The sequence below is a fragment of the Rhinatrema bivittatum genome, chromosome 7 (assembly GCF_901001135.1).
Source record: "Rhinatrema bivittatum chromosome 7, aRhiBiv1.1, whole genome shotgun sequence".
In the NCBI taxonomy this organism is placed as follows: domain Eukaryota; kingdom Metazoa; phylum Chordata; class Amphibia; order Gymnophiona; family Rhinatrematidae; genus Rhinatrema; species Rhinatrema bivittatum.
In genome coordinates, this window is record NC_042621.1 from 103,072,440 (window position 1) to 103,088,777 (window position 16,338).

The 16,338-nt window shown below is 46.1% G+C and overlaps 1 protein-coding gene across 1 annotated transcript in view; it reads right to left on the reverse strand.

The window, feature by feature from the left end:
* CARMIL2 (capping protein regulator and myosin 1 linker 2) overlaps window positions 1-16,338 on the reverse strand; it is a 435,549-nt gene that overhangs the window by 37,237 nt on the left and 381,974 nt on the right. Inside the window, exon 20 of the mRNA XM_029608841.1 lies at window positions 1,450-1,486. Within this exon, the coding sequence (XP_029464701.1) occupies window positions 1,450-1,486 (37 nt within the window). The remainder of the gene's footprint in view (window positions 1-1,449; window positions 1,487-16,338) is intronic.

Sequence of the window (16,338 nt, forward strand, 5' to 3'; positions counted from 1 at the left end):
ATTTCGGAGCGGCCTCGGAGGGAACGGAGGCAGGCTGCGCGTCTTGGCGCGCGCAAGTTGCACAACTGTGCACCCCCTTGCGCGCGCCGACCCTGGATTTTATTACATGCGCGCGGCTGAGCGCCCATGTTATAAACTTGGGCGTAGATTTGTTCGTGCCGGGTTGCGCGAACGAATCTGCGCCCGCGCGCGGGTTTTAAAATCTGCCCCGTGTCTTGTTTTTATTTTTTGGTGGGAGGGCTGTAATGTGTGTTGAGTTTGGCAGCTGCAATCATTTCCAAAAGTTGGCCCCTGTGCCACAGGGCAGTGAAACCAGCCAGCCCAGATGTGTTTCTGAGTCACGCTCATCTGTTGGAAAGGGCTGTGGTCCGAGTTCCTCCCAGCTCTTGGGTTAGATGTCAATATGATGGGGGGGAGTAGATAGGGGAAGGGAATACCTCAAGGTACTTTTTGAAACCCTCAGCATGGGTATTTTTTTAAGTTGCCACTCACCCACTGCATTTTTCTACTGGCCTCAGCTTTTTAGTCAAATTCTTAAGTGCCTGAAATCTCAGTGCTGATTTTCTTCCATGTCATGCAGGGTCAACGTCCTGGGATATGTTTGAACTGCAGCAAATTGCTTCCTTCCCTCACTGCTGCTGAAGTGGAAGGTGGAAGCCACTGCTGGCCTAAATGATGTACTTTTTTTTTTTTTTTTTTGCTGTCCGATTCTACATGAGCATCAAATGTTCTAGTTTTGCTGTTTTTAATAGTGCATTTGGCACTGTAGACTAGAACATAAAAAGGGGAGTTAATTGTTAAGCTCAATATGGTTTCCCCTGCAGGTAGGAATATGTCAATTGATTTGAATCTATTTTATAATACATATTGATCGTACTCAGTTTGTTGTTGGATTAATTGTGGTGAATTTATATTGTTGTATTTTTTCTATTCACTTCTAGACCCCTGGTGGAGGCATTAGGAAAGCTCCACCCTTTGGCTTCCTTCCAGTGTTGCCTACAAGCTCTCCATAGCTGGCTCAGGTACTTGTGTTCTTTTATGTTACCCTGCTTGTGTGTCACTGGCTTTTGTAGCTTACATTTGGCAGCGCCCACTGAATCTATGATCAGTCGTCAGCATAGCAATTTTTGTTTGTTTTCTCCTTATGAGAAACAGCATTCACTCTGCGAAGCTCCAAAAGCACCACCAGAACTGGGCTTGACAGAAGCCCTTCAGAATTCCTGTCTCTTGAAATGCTTTAATGCAAAACAGAAGTACTTCAGTGCTAGCCTTCACATTGGTCTCTGTCCATTAATATGTCTACATTTAACAGGGAGCCAGTGCAGTGTCCTCAGACCCCCATCCAGGTCTGCATCTTGGCTGGCTTGCTGAAAAAGTGGCCAGAAGAAAAGGAAGTGGACTTTATGCAGACAGACACAGTGGTAGTAGATATTTATTTTTGTTACTTACCATCCGAACCTGCTTTTTTGATCTCTCCCTCTTTATTCTAAAACAGGGAAATGAGAGTACAAATTAAGGGAAGAGCATTCTTTGGAAATACATTTTCAATTTTACAGTAAAGCAGCTTGCACTGTATAATGTAAGCAGGAAGCACAGAACAGTATTATCCTTCGGCTCTTTTACCCCACAGAGCTTGTAAACTGGAGCAGAACTAATATTTTCAGTGTAAAATTTCTGAGCTTAATATTTCAATGTAATTCTTTGATATCACTAGCTCTTTCTTGAACAGACTGTGAATGAGTGCAACAGATACATTATACAACAATATCAAGGCAATTTATTTAGACAGTTGGGCTATGGAAGCGGAGGCCACAGAGCCTCCATCCTATTCGTTGTGACATTCATCTCCATGGCCTCTAGTCATGGAATAATGGAGGGACTGAACTAAGCAGGATCATGGAGCTGGGGGAAGGGGATTTCTGAATAACCAGGAAGATAAGAAAAGGCACATTGGTTAAGAAATTCATAAAGAAGAGGACTTAGGATTCTCTGGCCTGTGAGAGGTATGGCCTTTTATCCCACCTTTTGATGGAAAACTAAATTGCTTACCTGTATATCTTTTTTTTTTTGAAAGGCAAACTAAACCAAACCAATAAAAATGGGATCTAGACAGGATGGAGTTGGGTTCTACTCCTCAGGAAACTTTGTAAAATAGATTAAGCAAAGCCTTCTGTTGCGTTGGGCATCAGTGTTAGCAGCAATGCGATGTAAATGTGTGGACTGAACTCCACGTCACAGCCTTGAAAATCTCATTCATGGAGACTGACCAATCATGCTCTTGGAAAGGCTCCCAGATGACTGGGATGGCTTGATACACTATGGGGCATCCGTGAAGCCTCCTCTCCTGATGACTCTTATAGTACAGCTGGAGTCAGCATTGACGACGTTGTCCTGTGAGGCACTGTAAATGATCTGATGCCATGCGGTGCTCTGAAGGTCTCTGGGACCAGTTGCACCGCTAACGGTATTGCTGCCAATTCTGATGCACTGATGTGAGGCAGATGAAGAACAATCGCCTTGCGAACCCTTCTGTTCAGTTCCTTCTATGCCAAAATAGCATGGGATTCAGGAGAAGTGACATCTTCCTGGGTAACCTGAGCCATATTGGCTGTGGTATGGATCCTCTAAGAATGGTGCAGCCTAGTATTACTCCTGGAGGGTGAGCTGCCCTCCTGATGAGGTTGCCCAGAAAAATGTATAGCAGATGCCAGTACCTCCCTGCTCCTGGCATTTTGCATTAGTGGAGGCCAATGTTAATGCTTCTTGTCCTCTGACTGATGCTTGACATCAGTGTCCCCTGATGCCAGAATTGGGGCAGCAGAATTCTTTGAATGCATCAGGTGGGAGGAGCGAGAAGAGCCTCTATTCTCTTGCCTCCTATTATTGCTTGGCCCTATGGATGAGTGATGCTCCTGGAATGTCAATGCACTGCAAGCAGATGATGCAGCTCCCAGATCGGAAGCAGATGGGTCTGACTTTGAGGCCAGACTGAAGATACACTCCAGACATCTTTTGAGCTTTAAACCCCTAGGACAGGCCTGGATATTTCAATAGAAACACTAGGCCAATGCTTGGGGTGCCAAAAATCTGGGGGCAGCAGACTGACTGAAAAATTGTTGCCTTCTAGCCATGCTGAATTCGATTCAGCAGAGAACAGCTCTCTGCTTCCAGATCCAGCTGCAGAGAACAGGAGAGGACAGTATAAGCCTGGAGCAAACAGAGCAAAGGAGGATAATTTGTAGGAGGCTAGGAAAGGATGAATGGGGGATCACTGGTGGTGAAGAGAGGGACTTGGAGATGAAAGGGGACTGGCAGGGGGGCATGTATCTCTGCATGAGAGAGAAGGGATTGAAGGGAAAGGGATGCAATGTTTTATGTGTGTGTGAGAGCGAGAGAGATTGGTGCTAGTTGTGTATATATGTATAACTTCAAAGAAATAAAGTGCTCAAACACACTTACATTTGATAGCTAACCAAAAAAACACACAAGTAGGATGTCTTAACCAAAATCCAAAAAGTTGTTTGAAAAAACAGGTGTCATATAACAAGGTACTAAAGTTTTCACTGTCATCACACATCAGTGACTAAGCATCAAAAAGTAGAATCACACACCTAAAAAAAATTACATCAAATTATTTAGTGGAAAACTTCAAAATAAACAAAATGTAACACTTATCTGCTTAGCATTTTAAAACGATCCATCTGTGAATGAAAGTGACAAAAGTTCAGGTGTATCTGCCTTCCAAAAGTAAACAGTACAAAGTTCATTACTGCATAACTTGATCAACCCCGACATTGTTGAGTCAGCAACTAATTGTCTGCTTTGGGGGAGATTCTCAGATTTTTTAATACAACTTTGGAACTGTGCACTGCAAAGAAGAAAAAACAAATCTCTTCTAATGATATATTGTCTGGGAACCAAAACACATAAAGCACCATCTTAAAATGTTTTTTAAACAGCAGGAAATCAAAGGCTGGGACGTTATGGGCTGAAAAAGTGTCCAATAGAATGTCAATGTAACACCAACAACCAATCATAAAAACACAGAAAATCAAGTTCATTGTTAAGTCCTGGAGGCACCACTGTCTGAAGTTTATAAATCAGTTTCAATTCACATTGCAAGAGAAGGCGATCACAGTTGCCCCCTTGGGTAGATACAGGCACCATATTGATCCCTGTAAAAATCAAATCAGAAAACGTTATGGCTCTTGGAGAGACAATGGAATACCAAAGAAGCATCCATCCGCTCACTACGCAAACACCTACGGTATTCCGCCAAACGTGTCCACAAAAGATGTAAGGTCTTCTCAACATAACATACATTGCAGGGGCATTTAATAATATACACTACCCCAAGTTGAAGCACAATTGCTCACAAATTTTAACGAATGTTTGGCCACACATAGAGCAATATCCACATGGGAAACGAACCACTGGACCAAACTGTCTAGGTCTGTGGTAAGAAAATTCAGACTGCACTAGCATAACTCAAATGACGGGGCTTCTTCAAAATGGAAAAATAGGAGATGTTTGGAAAATTGAATCAGTTCTTAACATAGGCCAATATTTTTTAATAATTTTCTGCAGATGCGACGCACCCACTGAAAAAGGCAAAACACACACAAGATGATCCAGAGATTTTCTGGATTTTGGCGGAAATTTATTTATTTATTTTATTTATTTGGAGATTTTTATATACCGCGGTACGTATAGAAGTACATCACCTCGGTTTACAGATAACAATAACTTAGCAACAGGCTTTACATATAACAGGTTATTCAGTAAGTAAACAATAAGTTAGCAACAGGCTTTACATATAACAGTTTATACATTAGGTAAACGATCAAGAGCTTCAAGTTTTATATCAATAACAGTCTCCAGAGACTACGCTATAGCTTCTGTCATAATAATCAACAATGAGTGTTTAAGCGCAGTATCACTTAAGTCATTAACCTGTTGTCGGCAATATCCAATGTCAGTGTTGATTCAATACGCGGAATAGTACAGCGGGAAGGCATGGAGAATGAGGAACAGGGGGATAAGCAGAGAAACATAAAACAAGTGGATTAATGAAGCACATGGCGAAGGGGTGGTAATAGCAAATTCCAGTTAGTGACCAGGGAGGGCTCTTTTGTAAGCATGTTTCACAGCCTTCATTGCCCCCATAACAGTTCCCTTTATTTGTACAAAATAGTTTCTGGTGAACATAAAAAAAAATTCTTTTTTTAAGCCAACAACAAAAAAAGTGCATTCAACAGGGTTAGGAAACCTCTTCATTCCTGGGCGCTGATCAAATACATTAGTAATGATGTCAGTTACCTCATCTTGCGGCACCTTTGTGACAAAGATTCAATATCCATAGTTACCAGGAAACATTCTGAGTTTTCTTACCACAGACCCATACAATCTGGTCGGGGGACTACTTCCCAAGTGGACATTGTTCTGTGTAAGTTTTATCAGAAACATGCACACTTTCATTAAAATTTGTAAACAATTGTACTTCAACTGCCTCTGCAATCTATGTTATATTGGGAAGACTTTGGGGTCCATTTTCAGCTGCTGTGTGGCTTGGCTAATTAACTGGATAAGCATATCTGACTAACTAGCAGGGTATATTCGGCAGTGTGACCTTAGGACAACCCTACAACTCGATCAGAGTTAGCCGCGTAAGTTAAGCAGGTAACTCCACTCCTCCTCAGAAATCCTCTTGCCTGCCCACGGAACGCACCCCCTCCCCCCTTCTTATCCAGCAAGAATTTAGCCGGGTAAGCCATTTAGATGGATAATTATTACGTTATCATTCTAAATGGCTTTTGAATATAGACCTCTATATGTCTGTGGTGGACATGTTTGGTGGAACACCACAGCTGTTTGCACTATGAGGGGATGGATGCTCCTTTGGTACCCCATTGACCCTCTAAGTATATTTTTTATTTGATTTTTACAGTGCTGACAGTTTCTACATGAAGGGGCAACTGTGATTGCCACCTGTTAAAACATGAATTGAAATAAATTTATAAACAACAGAGAGTGCGGTCTCAAGAGCTTAACAATGAACTTGATTTTTCGGTGTTTTTATGATTGGCTATTGGTGTTACACTGACATTCTATCGGACAATTTTTTTCAGCCAATGATGTCCCAGCCTTTGATTTCCCGCCATTTGCAAACAATTTTAAGTTGGTGCTTTGTGTGTTTCTGTTCCCAGATCATACAGACGAGTTTCACCTTATTTGCAATGCATAGTTTCTAAGCTGTGATAACAAATCTGAGAGTCTCCCCCAAAGCAGGCAATTGGTTGCTGAAACACCAGTGTCAGGGTTGATCGAGATATGCATTAATGCACTTTAGACTTTACCATCGGAAAGCGTATATACCCAAACTTTTGTTACTTTCATTCACAGATGGGTCACTGTTTAATGCTAAGCAGATACGTGTAACACTTTGTTTATTTTGAAGTTTTCACTAAAGAATCTGATGTAAGTTTTTTGTAGATGTGTGATTATACCTTTTAGTGCTTAAGTCTCTGATGTGTGGTGACAGAGACAATTCTAGCAGCTTGTTATAGTACACCAATTTTTTTTATTTTGGTTAAGACACTCTACTTGTATTGTATGTCTTTGTGAATATGTATGTCAGATTGGCTGGGGGGATAGAAAAGGGAAGCAAGAAGAAGTAGGATTGGAGCACATTAGGGGCACCTCCCTAATCCCCACTGTAATTTGGATCCTTCCTCCCTTGATCTATGATTTTTATTTTCAAATTCTGGAATCTCCTCTTTCCATATCCTCTTTCCTCTGATCCCCTTCCTACCCCTTTCTCCCTCCTCTTCCCCCATCACAGATTCCTTATCCTCCACTTATCTTCCCCATTCCCAGTCTCCCCTTTCTCTCTCCTTCCTTCATCCCTGGTTCTCTTATTCTAACACTCCTCTCTCTCCTATCCCCATCTCTGGTCCTCTCAGCCCCATCCCTGAGATGACCTCCCTGTACTGATACTTGAGATCTTTTTCTCATGCAATAACAACAAACAAATTCTACAGAATAAGCAAGTTTAGAAAATATTTTTCCAACATAATATAAAATATGAAAATGTTTGTCAATGTGCCTCAGAAATTTCTATTTACTGCTGGAAACTGTGGATGTGGGTCTATGCCTTAGATCTTCTGCTCTCTGTTTTATGAACTTCCTGAGGGGAGAGGGGGCGGGGTGGCATGGTAGCTAAAACGTAAATCTCTCACTACCTGGGGGATCTCTTTTGGAAATTGTTGGACCCCAGGACATCATGTTTAAATCCCAAGTAACGCATGTAGTCATCATCAGAATCTGTAAAAGGCATCATGTGATTATACTTTAGGGATGTGCATTTGTTTTAACTGAATTTGCAAAACACAATAAATAAGGGTCAATTTGTTTCATTTGGCAGGCCCCAAAACAAATTGAAGGGCCCCCGAATTAAATGATTTTATTCTTTTAATTTGGATAAAACTTCCAGTCAGGCCTATGCAGGGGCTGCGGTCTAGGCCTGAATGCAACGTCAGGGTCTGGGTTTAGGCCTAGGACCAAAGCTGGGGCCTTGTCTAGTGCATAGGCCGAGGCCCAAAGCAGGGACCACAGCCTAGGCCTGAGCGTGATGCCAGGGTCTCAGCCTAGGCCCGGGCTGATGCTGGGGCCTCGGCTGAGACCTGAGCAAGGGAAAGGCCCTCCTCATAACATTTTTCCCCACATCTGATCTGTCAGGTATCCATAGCTACAGCCAGGCCGGGTCCTGATGCCTGGGCCTCAACACAGGCCCAGGCTCAATGCTGGGACTCAATCCAGAGGCTGGATCCTAATTCCTGGGCTTCAGGCCAGGCCTGAAGGTCGGGTCTCGATGCCTTGGCCAAGCCTCAGGCCCGATGCCTGATGTACTTAAGCATATGCAACACTATATTTTATCCTGTTACCAGATTCTATCAAGTTCAATGTTATTTACTTACTTATGTACTTATTAACCTGCCTTTTAGTTATTAACTGGTTAACCATATTATATACTTTTTCTCAAATTAACTATTTTATGTTTATTTATGTTTATTTATGTTTTATTATGTTTTCTCAAATTAACTATGTTCAATGTAAACCGCTAATGTTCAATGTAAACCGCTAAATGAAGCGATAGTTACGGTTCCTTAGCGATAGTTTTGGTTCCTTGTAAACCGGGGTGATTTGTATACTATACAGGAACCCCGGTATATAAATTCTTTAAATAAATAAATAAAATGCCTGTGCCTAGGCTCAGGCCCAGGCATTGAGCCCAAGTCTCGGAGTTCCATTGGACACGTCTTCTTTCTTCTTTTGTGTTCTTGAACTGATGCCATCTGCTGGGGTCATGCCAGAGATAATTTACTCCAGAGACAGCATCAGTTCAAGACTCATCCTTTGGAGCTCCAAAGCCTGGGCACCGGGCCTAGTCCTGTCCCTGGCCGAGGCCCAGGCATCAGGATCCGGCTTTAAGCCAGGCATTGGCGTTGGGTCTGGGCCAAGGCCCTAGCATTGGACTCAGTTTCTGGGCTGGGCTGTGGCATCAGCGGGCCCTGGCCAACAATGAGGCCCAGGCATGAAGACCCGGCCTCTGGGTCTGGGCTGAGGCCCAAGCGTTGGGAACCAGACTCCAGATGGTGTTCTGCCCTAGGCCAAGGCATCTGGCTTAGGCTCTGGCATTGGGCGTAGGCCAAGTGTTGGAACCTGGCTTCCAAGTCTCGGCCTTGTATAGATCCTATGCTGAGGTTGCAGCGAACTACCTCTCCTCGGCTTACCTCTCCTGAGCCTTCAACATGGGTCTCACCAGAAGATTCCCACTGGACTGGATAATTGGGTGCCATAGGGGATCCTGACCCTGGCATTTTTCCGGGTGGGAGGAATGGGTGATGATGTCAGGAGGCCTTGGGAGGCCCTGTTTCCTTTTTGGGTTTTTTTAATGTTTGATTAAGTTTTTTTTAAACAAAAAACAAATTAGCATTAAATGTATCAAAATTTGAAGGGAAAAAACCTCCCAAAACTGAACCGAAAAACATAACATTTTTTACCCCTGCACATCCCTGGTACATATTTTGAAGCTACTGGCATGCTTCTCTGACATCAAAGAAAAGATAACTGAGGTGAAATCAAAATCTCTTATGCCTCTGATGATCACTGATGAACAGTGATACTGATGCATTCAACCCTAAAAAAATAATTAAACAATAAAAATTCATACTAGTGTACTATCATGAGTCAAACCAGGAGACGAAAAGTTCAGAATGAAAAAAAAAACAAAACAGCAAGAAACATTGAAGAGATGAAAAATATGTTCATTGAGAACAGTAGACAAAAAAGTACAGAGAGTGTCCCCGTGCAACAGTGATGACACAGGACATGTTACACATGCTTAGTAAAACATTAAAGAAGCTCTATAAGCTTCTTCACAGAAGATCCATCTCAGGCTTGTTGATGACATCATTCACTTATGAGGACTGGCTATCCTGCTTGTTCTTGGAGAAGGTCTTTCACTTGAGTCATGTCTAACAGATTCCTGATAGATATAGTAATGGACTGAAGCTGGATTTGGGCTGTGGCGATTTTCTGCCAGGAAATGCCAGATTACCAACCTGGAACCTTGTTAAACTTACTTTCCCCCCCCCCATTGGGAAAAACTGGAAGGTGGAGGTTGCTGTTGGCCCTTACCTGGCAATGTCTTTTTTATTTAGACAATTACTACAGTATTTGGAACAATTTATGATAAAACCTAGAAACACAACACCTGGACGGTGTTTGTATGGATTCATTCGCGCCTGTCTGAGATGTTCTCTTATTACAGAATTAAAAGTTAGGGTTAGGAATAGAATGAGCCAACCTTGGGGAGGAGTCAAGATAGCTGCCGATGAGGAACGCTGAGAAGAGCTCCTCCACCATGTTTTCTTTTAACTTTTCTTTTACTCCCAATGCCGCATACAAAGCGCAAGGCTAAGCTGCAGGGCACCAGCACAAGCTTCCTTTGTTGGAAAACCTGCAGCTGCGGATTGAGGGGTTCTTATCTGCCACCCCGAAAATGGCTCTGGAAGCGATCGCTGCAGGGAACAACGCTGGGCAAATGCCATCCCTGCTGATCTAGGAGACATATTTGACCCCTGGAGCGCCTATCACGCCTTCTCCTCCTAAATGTGAGCTCTTTGAACAACTGTTCATTGAGGAGTTGAGCCAAGCTGATCTGGGACTGAGGCAAGCATTGGTTATAGGGATGTGCAGAGGGACGCCATACGTTGCATTAGGGACACGTATTCATCAGAGGGCAGATACATTGCATATGTCCGTATGGCGTCCCGATACGGTTATACGTATAATCCCCCACCCTCCTGACCACCCCAAGACTTACCAAAACTCCCTGGTGGTCCAGCGGGGGTCCGGGAGCACACTCACACCCTCGGTACCAGTTCAAAATGGCACCGATAGCCTTTGCCCTACTATGTCACAGGGGCTACCGGTGCCATTGGTCAGCCCCTGTCACATGGCCATCGGCGCCATCTTGTGATCCTGCCATGTGACAGGGGCTGACCAATGGCACCGGTAGCCCCTGTGACATAGTAAGGGCAAGGCTATCGGCGCCATTTTGGTTCCTGGCACCCGACGGCACGAGTGCAGGAGATCGCTCCCGGACCCCCAGGGACTTTTGGCCAGCTTGGGGGGGGGGCCTCCTGACCCCTACAAGACATGCCAAAAGTCCAGCAGGGGTCCGGAAGCGACCTCCTGCAGTATTCAAAATGGCGCCAGTGCTACCTTTGCCCTCACTATGTCCCTCACTATGTCACAGACCCCCCGCTGGACCACCAGGAAGTTTTGATAAGTCTTGGGGGGGGGGATCAGGAGGGGTTGTTTAAATTGGCGGCCGAATAATTCGGCGAAAATTCGTTTTATCCATGGGGAATCGCGATACGTTTCACTTCCCCACGAATACAACAAATATTGGCACATCCATTGCGGATTGCCAATACGTAGGGACCGAATGTACACCCCTATCTGAACTGCTTGGAGCCTGATTCCATATTTGGCGCTGCAGGAGGATCGAGCCCTGGAGAAAAGGTTTTGGAAGGGGCTATTTCTCAGGCAGTAAGAAGAACATCAACCCCACTGGATCAGCCCGAGGGTGATATAATGAATTTAGGTGGTGCAGACTCGAATGCTTTATCCTCTCATTTGGGTTTAGTTAGACTTCCAGAGATAACTTTGGAGGTTTTATGGCAAGCTATTGTGACCTTTGAATCTTCTATTTCTACCCTTACCAAGGTTTTCATGGAGACTAATTTGAAGGTTTTGGCCAATGTTAATACTATTTCTCAGTAAACAAAATTTGGTGGATACATGGCTTGCTGCAGTGGAGCAAATTCAACATTTTTTTTGTTATGTTCATGGACCCTTGGGCCGGCTGAGACTGCAGGTGTCGTGCTATGGATACCCACAGTGGGCGTCGCAGCCAGGACGCGGCACTGAGGAGAGACTTCGAAGACGGCTTCACCACTGGAAGCCCAAGGTCCCCCCAGGAGTAGCCTGTAGGGACCCGGGCCTCTTGATCTTGGGTGGATCCTATGCGACCAAGGATCAGAAAAGCAGCCTGCCGAGGTAATCTGATGATGAGAAGATGCCCAGGAGGTCAGAAGAGACTTCACACTTGGAAGCCCGCGGTCCCCCCGGGAGGAGCCCGTGAGGACCCGAGCCGCTGGGGCTTAGGAGAACCCTCCGGGCGGTGGCGAACAAATACCTGCGGAAGTGGGAAGAGATAAAACCGAAGTCCAGGAACAAGCCAAGGTCAGGAGCCAGAAGTCAGATATCGAATGCCAAAACCAGGGACGGAAGCAGAAGCCGGAGTCAAAGAACGAAGCAAGGTCAGGACCAGGAATCAGATGTGAGGAACAAGCAGGAAGCAGGAAGCACAACTAGCTACTCCGAAGAGTCAACCTCGTTGCAAGGCACTGGCTAGCTGTGGCTGCTGGGTTTAAATAAACTGGCAGTGTCTGACGTCAGCAGGGAAGCGTCCCCTGTTTTCCCGCACTGGCCCCTTTAAATACAGCGCCCCTGCGCGCGCGCTTAGGGGGCGGGGCTAGCGGAGGATCGCCGGCGGCGTCTCCCTTGCAGGGGGGACGCCGCAGTAGGCCGCATCTCAGGCCTGGACGGCCGTGTCTCGGGTTCAGCGGGCTGGAGGTGAGTGGAGATCCTGAGGCATGACCCGGGATCGCAACATTTTTGGTCCAATCTGATTTGATTACTTCAAAGAAGTTGGAAAACATTGAAAACTCCTTGAGGAGTTATAACCTGCGAGTTTTGAACTTTCTGGTTATAAAATCTTTGCCCACTATAGACTTATTTAAAAGCTATCTTTCTCAAATATTAAAAATCCCTGAAACAGCAATGCCAGTGATCACTAAGACATATTTTCTTCCTAAGTCTGAAGGAACAGCAATAACAGATTCTCCTAAAGAATCCTCAGTGGATTTAACTCAACTTTTGGAATTATCGCACGAGTTGGAAGTTTCTAGAAGAGGAACTCGTTTGGTCTCATTTGCTTTTCTTTCAGATTGCAATACTATTCTTTGATTTTTGTTTTGTAATACAGAATCTATGTTCTATTGGCAGAAGCTATGGATTTTTCCAGATGTTACAATATCAACCCAACTTCGGAGGAAAATATTTCTGTCAATGCATGATGAGCACCCAGAAGGTGGTGTGGCGACTTATGTCCGGGATGGCATAGAGTCCAACAGGATAAACATCCTGCATGAGACTAAAAGCACAATTGAATCTTTATGGGTAAAAATCCCTTGTGTGTTGGGTAAGACTGATTAATGTGAAAATCCGAGACCACCTTTGGCAGAAAAGAGGGAACTGTTCGAAGCGAAACCCCTGAGTCTGATATTCGCACAAAAGGTTCCCTGCATGACAATGCCTGAAGCTCAGAAACACTTCTAGCTGAACAGATAGCCATGAGAAACACCATCTTAAGCGTAAGATCTTTCAGTGTAGCCCTTTTGATAGACTCAAAAGGAGAACTGCAAAGTCCCCGGAGAACAAAATTCAAACTCCACGAAGGACATACCGGCCGCACCAGCGGGTGTATATGTTTGGCTTCCTTTAAAAAAACACGCTACCTCCGGATGCCCCGCAATGGAGGAACCATCAACCTTACCTCTCAAACAGCCTAATGCCGCCACCTGGACCCGGAGGCGAGCTATATGCTAACTCTTTCTTTAAGCCCTCCTGCAAAAAGGCGAGAATGTGGATTATAGTGGCCTGCCGCGGGGACACCTTCAACCTACTGCACCAGGAATCAAATACTTTCCAAACCCGAACACAGGTGAGGGGAGTAGATGTATTTCGCGTGTGTAGGAGAGTGGTAATCACCGCTTCCAGATAGCCTTTCTTTCTCAATTGCCTCCTTTCATAAGCCAAGCCGCTAGACAAAAGCGAGCCGCCTGATCGAAAAATACTGGACCCTGTCGCAGGAGATTCGGTAGATGACCTAGACGTAAGGGGCCCTCTATCGCAAGATTGATCAGATCTGCGAACCTTGGCCTCCGCGGCCACTCCAGATTCACAATGATAACCGGCCCCCAGTGGGACGCTATTCGCCTTAAAACCTTTCCCACCAACGGCCAAGGAGGAAACACGTAGAGGAGAATGTCGGGAGGCCATGGAAGGACTAGGGCATCCACCCCTACCGATCTGTGCTCCCTTCTGCGACTGAAGAACCGAGCCACTTTTGTGTTCAGTTGAGTCGCCATTAAGTCCAGCCGAGGGGTCCCCCAACGGTGCATCACGAGCTGCATCGCCTCCTCAGACAGTTCCCATTCGGCGGGATCTAGCCGTTGACGGCTGAGAAAATCCACTTGGACGTTATCCACTCCGGCTATATGAGACACCGCTAAGCGGGTCAGATGGCGTTCTGACCCGCCATCAACTTGTCCGCCTCGGAGGCTACCGTCCAACTCCTTGTTCCCCCTTGACGGTTTATGTAAGTCACGGAGGTTGCGTTGTCCGAGAGGATCCGTACCGCCCGGTGCATGACCACTGGAAGAAATTGGTGCAATGCTAGACGAATTGCCCTGGTTTCTAACCGATTTATGGACCCTGCGCCGCTCGTGACTGACAGACTGCCCCCCACCCGGACAGGCTGGCATCCGTCGTCACGATTATCCATTGTGGATTTTCCAGGTCCACGCCCTGAAGCAAGTGATCTGGGACCAACAACCAATCCAGGCTGGCCCTGGCTGGTTTCCAGTAATGGCAAGGGCAGGTGGAACTCCACTGACTTGGGATCCCAACGGGAAAGCAACGCCTTCTGTAAAGGTCTCATATGAGCAAAAGCCCAAGGAACCAACTCCAGGCTAGACGCCACAGAACCAAGAACTTGTAAATAGTCCCACACCTTGGGCAAAGGAAGGGTCAACAGGCGAACTTGAACCATTAACTTCTCCATCCTCGTCAGAGGCAGGAAAACCTTGCCCACAGACGTGTCGAAACGTGCTCCCAAAAATTCCAACTTCTGAGATGGGACCAGCTGTCTCTTGACGTAATTGACGACCCAGCCCAGCGAATGTAGACGGTGCAAAACAGACTGCACCGCCCCCTTGCAAAGCTCTTCTGATTTTGCTCGAATGAGCCAGTCGTCCAGATAGGGATGCACTAATATCCCATCATGCCGAAGGCAGACTGCGACTACCACCATCATCTTGGTGAAAACTTGGGGAGCCGTCGGCAGACCGAACGGGAGGACGCGAAACTGGTAGTGTTCCCCCAGAACCATGAACCTCAGGAACCTCTGATGGTGCTCTTGGATTCCTATGTGAAGGTAAGCTTCCGTCAGATCCAAAGAGGCCAAAAACTCACCTTTGTGCACGGCTGCAATGACGGATTTCAACGTCTCCATCCGAAACCGAGGGACTCGCAATCCTCTGTTGACCTTCTTCAAATCCAAGATCGGCCGGAACGAGCCCTCCTTCTTGGGAACTACGAAGTAAATGGAGTACCGACCAGTCCGACGTTTGGCTAGTGGAACCGAGACAATTGCTCCCAGGTCCTTCAACCAAGACAGGGTTTGAAGAATCACTTGATGTTTCACTGGAGACCCGCTGGGAGACACGAGAAGCAAGTCCCGAACAGGTCGAGCAAAATCCAAAGTGTAACCGCGACTTATAATTGGTCTGATGTGATCGTGACCTGTTCCTCGTGAAACAGGGAGAGCTGCTCCCCTATCTCCGGTACGGAGGAATGGGCCGGCGCACCTTCTTTGGGGAGCTTTGTTAGAGGCGAAACCGTGTTGAGGCCACCTGCCACGAAAAGAATGTGCCCATGCCTGCGATCATACCGATGTTTGCTGAGGAGCAAAGGAAGAATCCCTGCCTGGACGGAAGCGGCGCTGTCCTCGAAAATGACCCTGGGAGGTGCCGAAAGGTTAAGATAGTCTAGGCTTGTCCTCAGGGAGCTTGTAAGCTTTGTTGTCTCCCAAGGCCTTAATAAGTTGTTCCAGGTCGTCTCCAAACAAGTTTCCCCTTGAAAGGAAAGGAACCCAGCTAAGACTTAGAAGAGGCATCAGCCGACCAATTATGGAGCCACAGCAGCCGCCTCGCAGAAACCGCCGAAGACATGGTAAGTGCAGAGGTATGGAGAAGATCGTATAACGCATCCGCTGTATAGGCAACCGCCGATTCCATGCGGTTCGCCTGCTCCGTCTCCCCCAGAGGGAGTTCCTGGGACGTGAACAACTGTTGAATCAAGCTGAGGGTAGCTCTCTGCATAAGGCTGCTACAAACTGCGGCCTGCACTCCCAGTGCGAACACCTCAAATATCTACTTGAGTAAAATTTCCAGCTTTCGATCTTGAAGATCCTTAAGAGCCGCCCCTCCCGTCACGGGAATTGTGGTGTGCTTAGCTATGGCCGTGACAGCCGAGTCCACCTTCGGAACCTTAAGAAGATCCAAGGACTCACTTGGTAGCAGATAAAGCTTTTCCATGGCTCTGCTGACTTGCAAGGAGGCTTCAGGTGCATCCCCCATTCCTGGGACATAATTTGGAAAAGTTTCGGATGAAAAGGAAAAGTTTGAGGTGGAGCTCGAAGCCCCGAGAATACCGAATCCCCCGGAGAATAATCTGACATCACATATGGAACCGGGATCTCCAGTTCCTGAAATGTGGGATTAACGGATCCAGTTCTTCCTTACGGAACAGGCGGAGCACCTGTGGATCATCTCCCTCCAGCGGAGTGGCACTATCCACATCTTCACTCAAATCTAGCATGGAGGGGTCCTGAGGCGCTGGATTGGAAGGCATGGAGAGCAT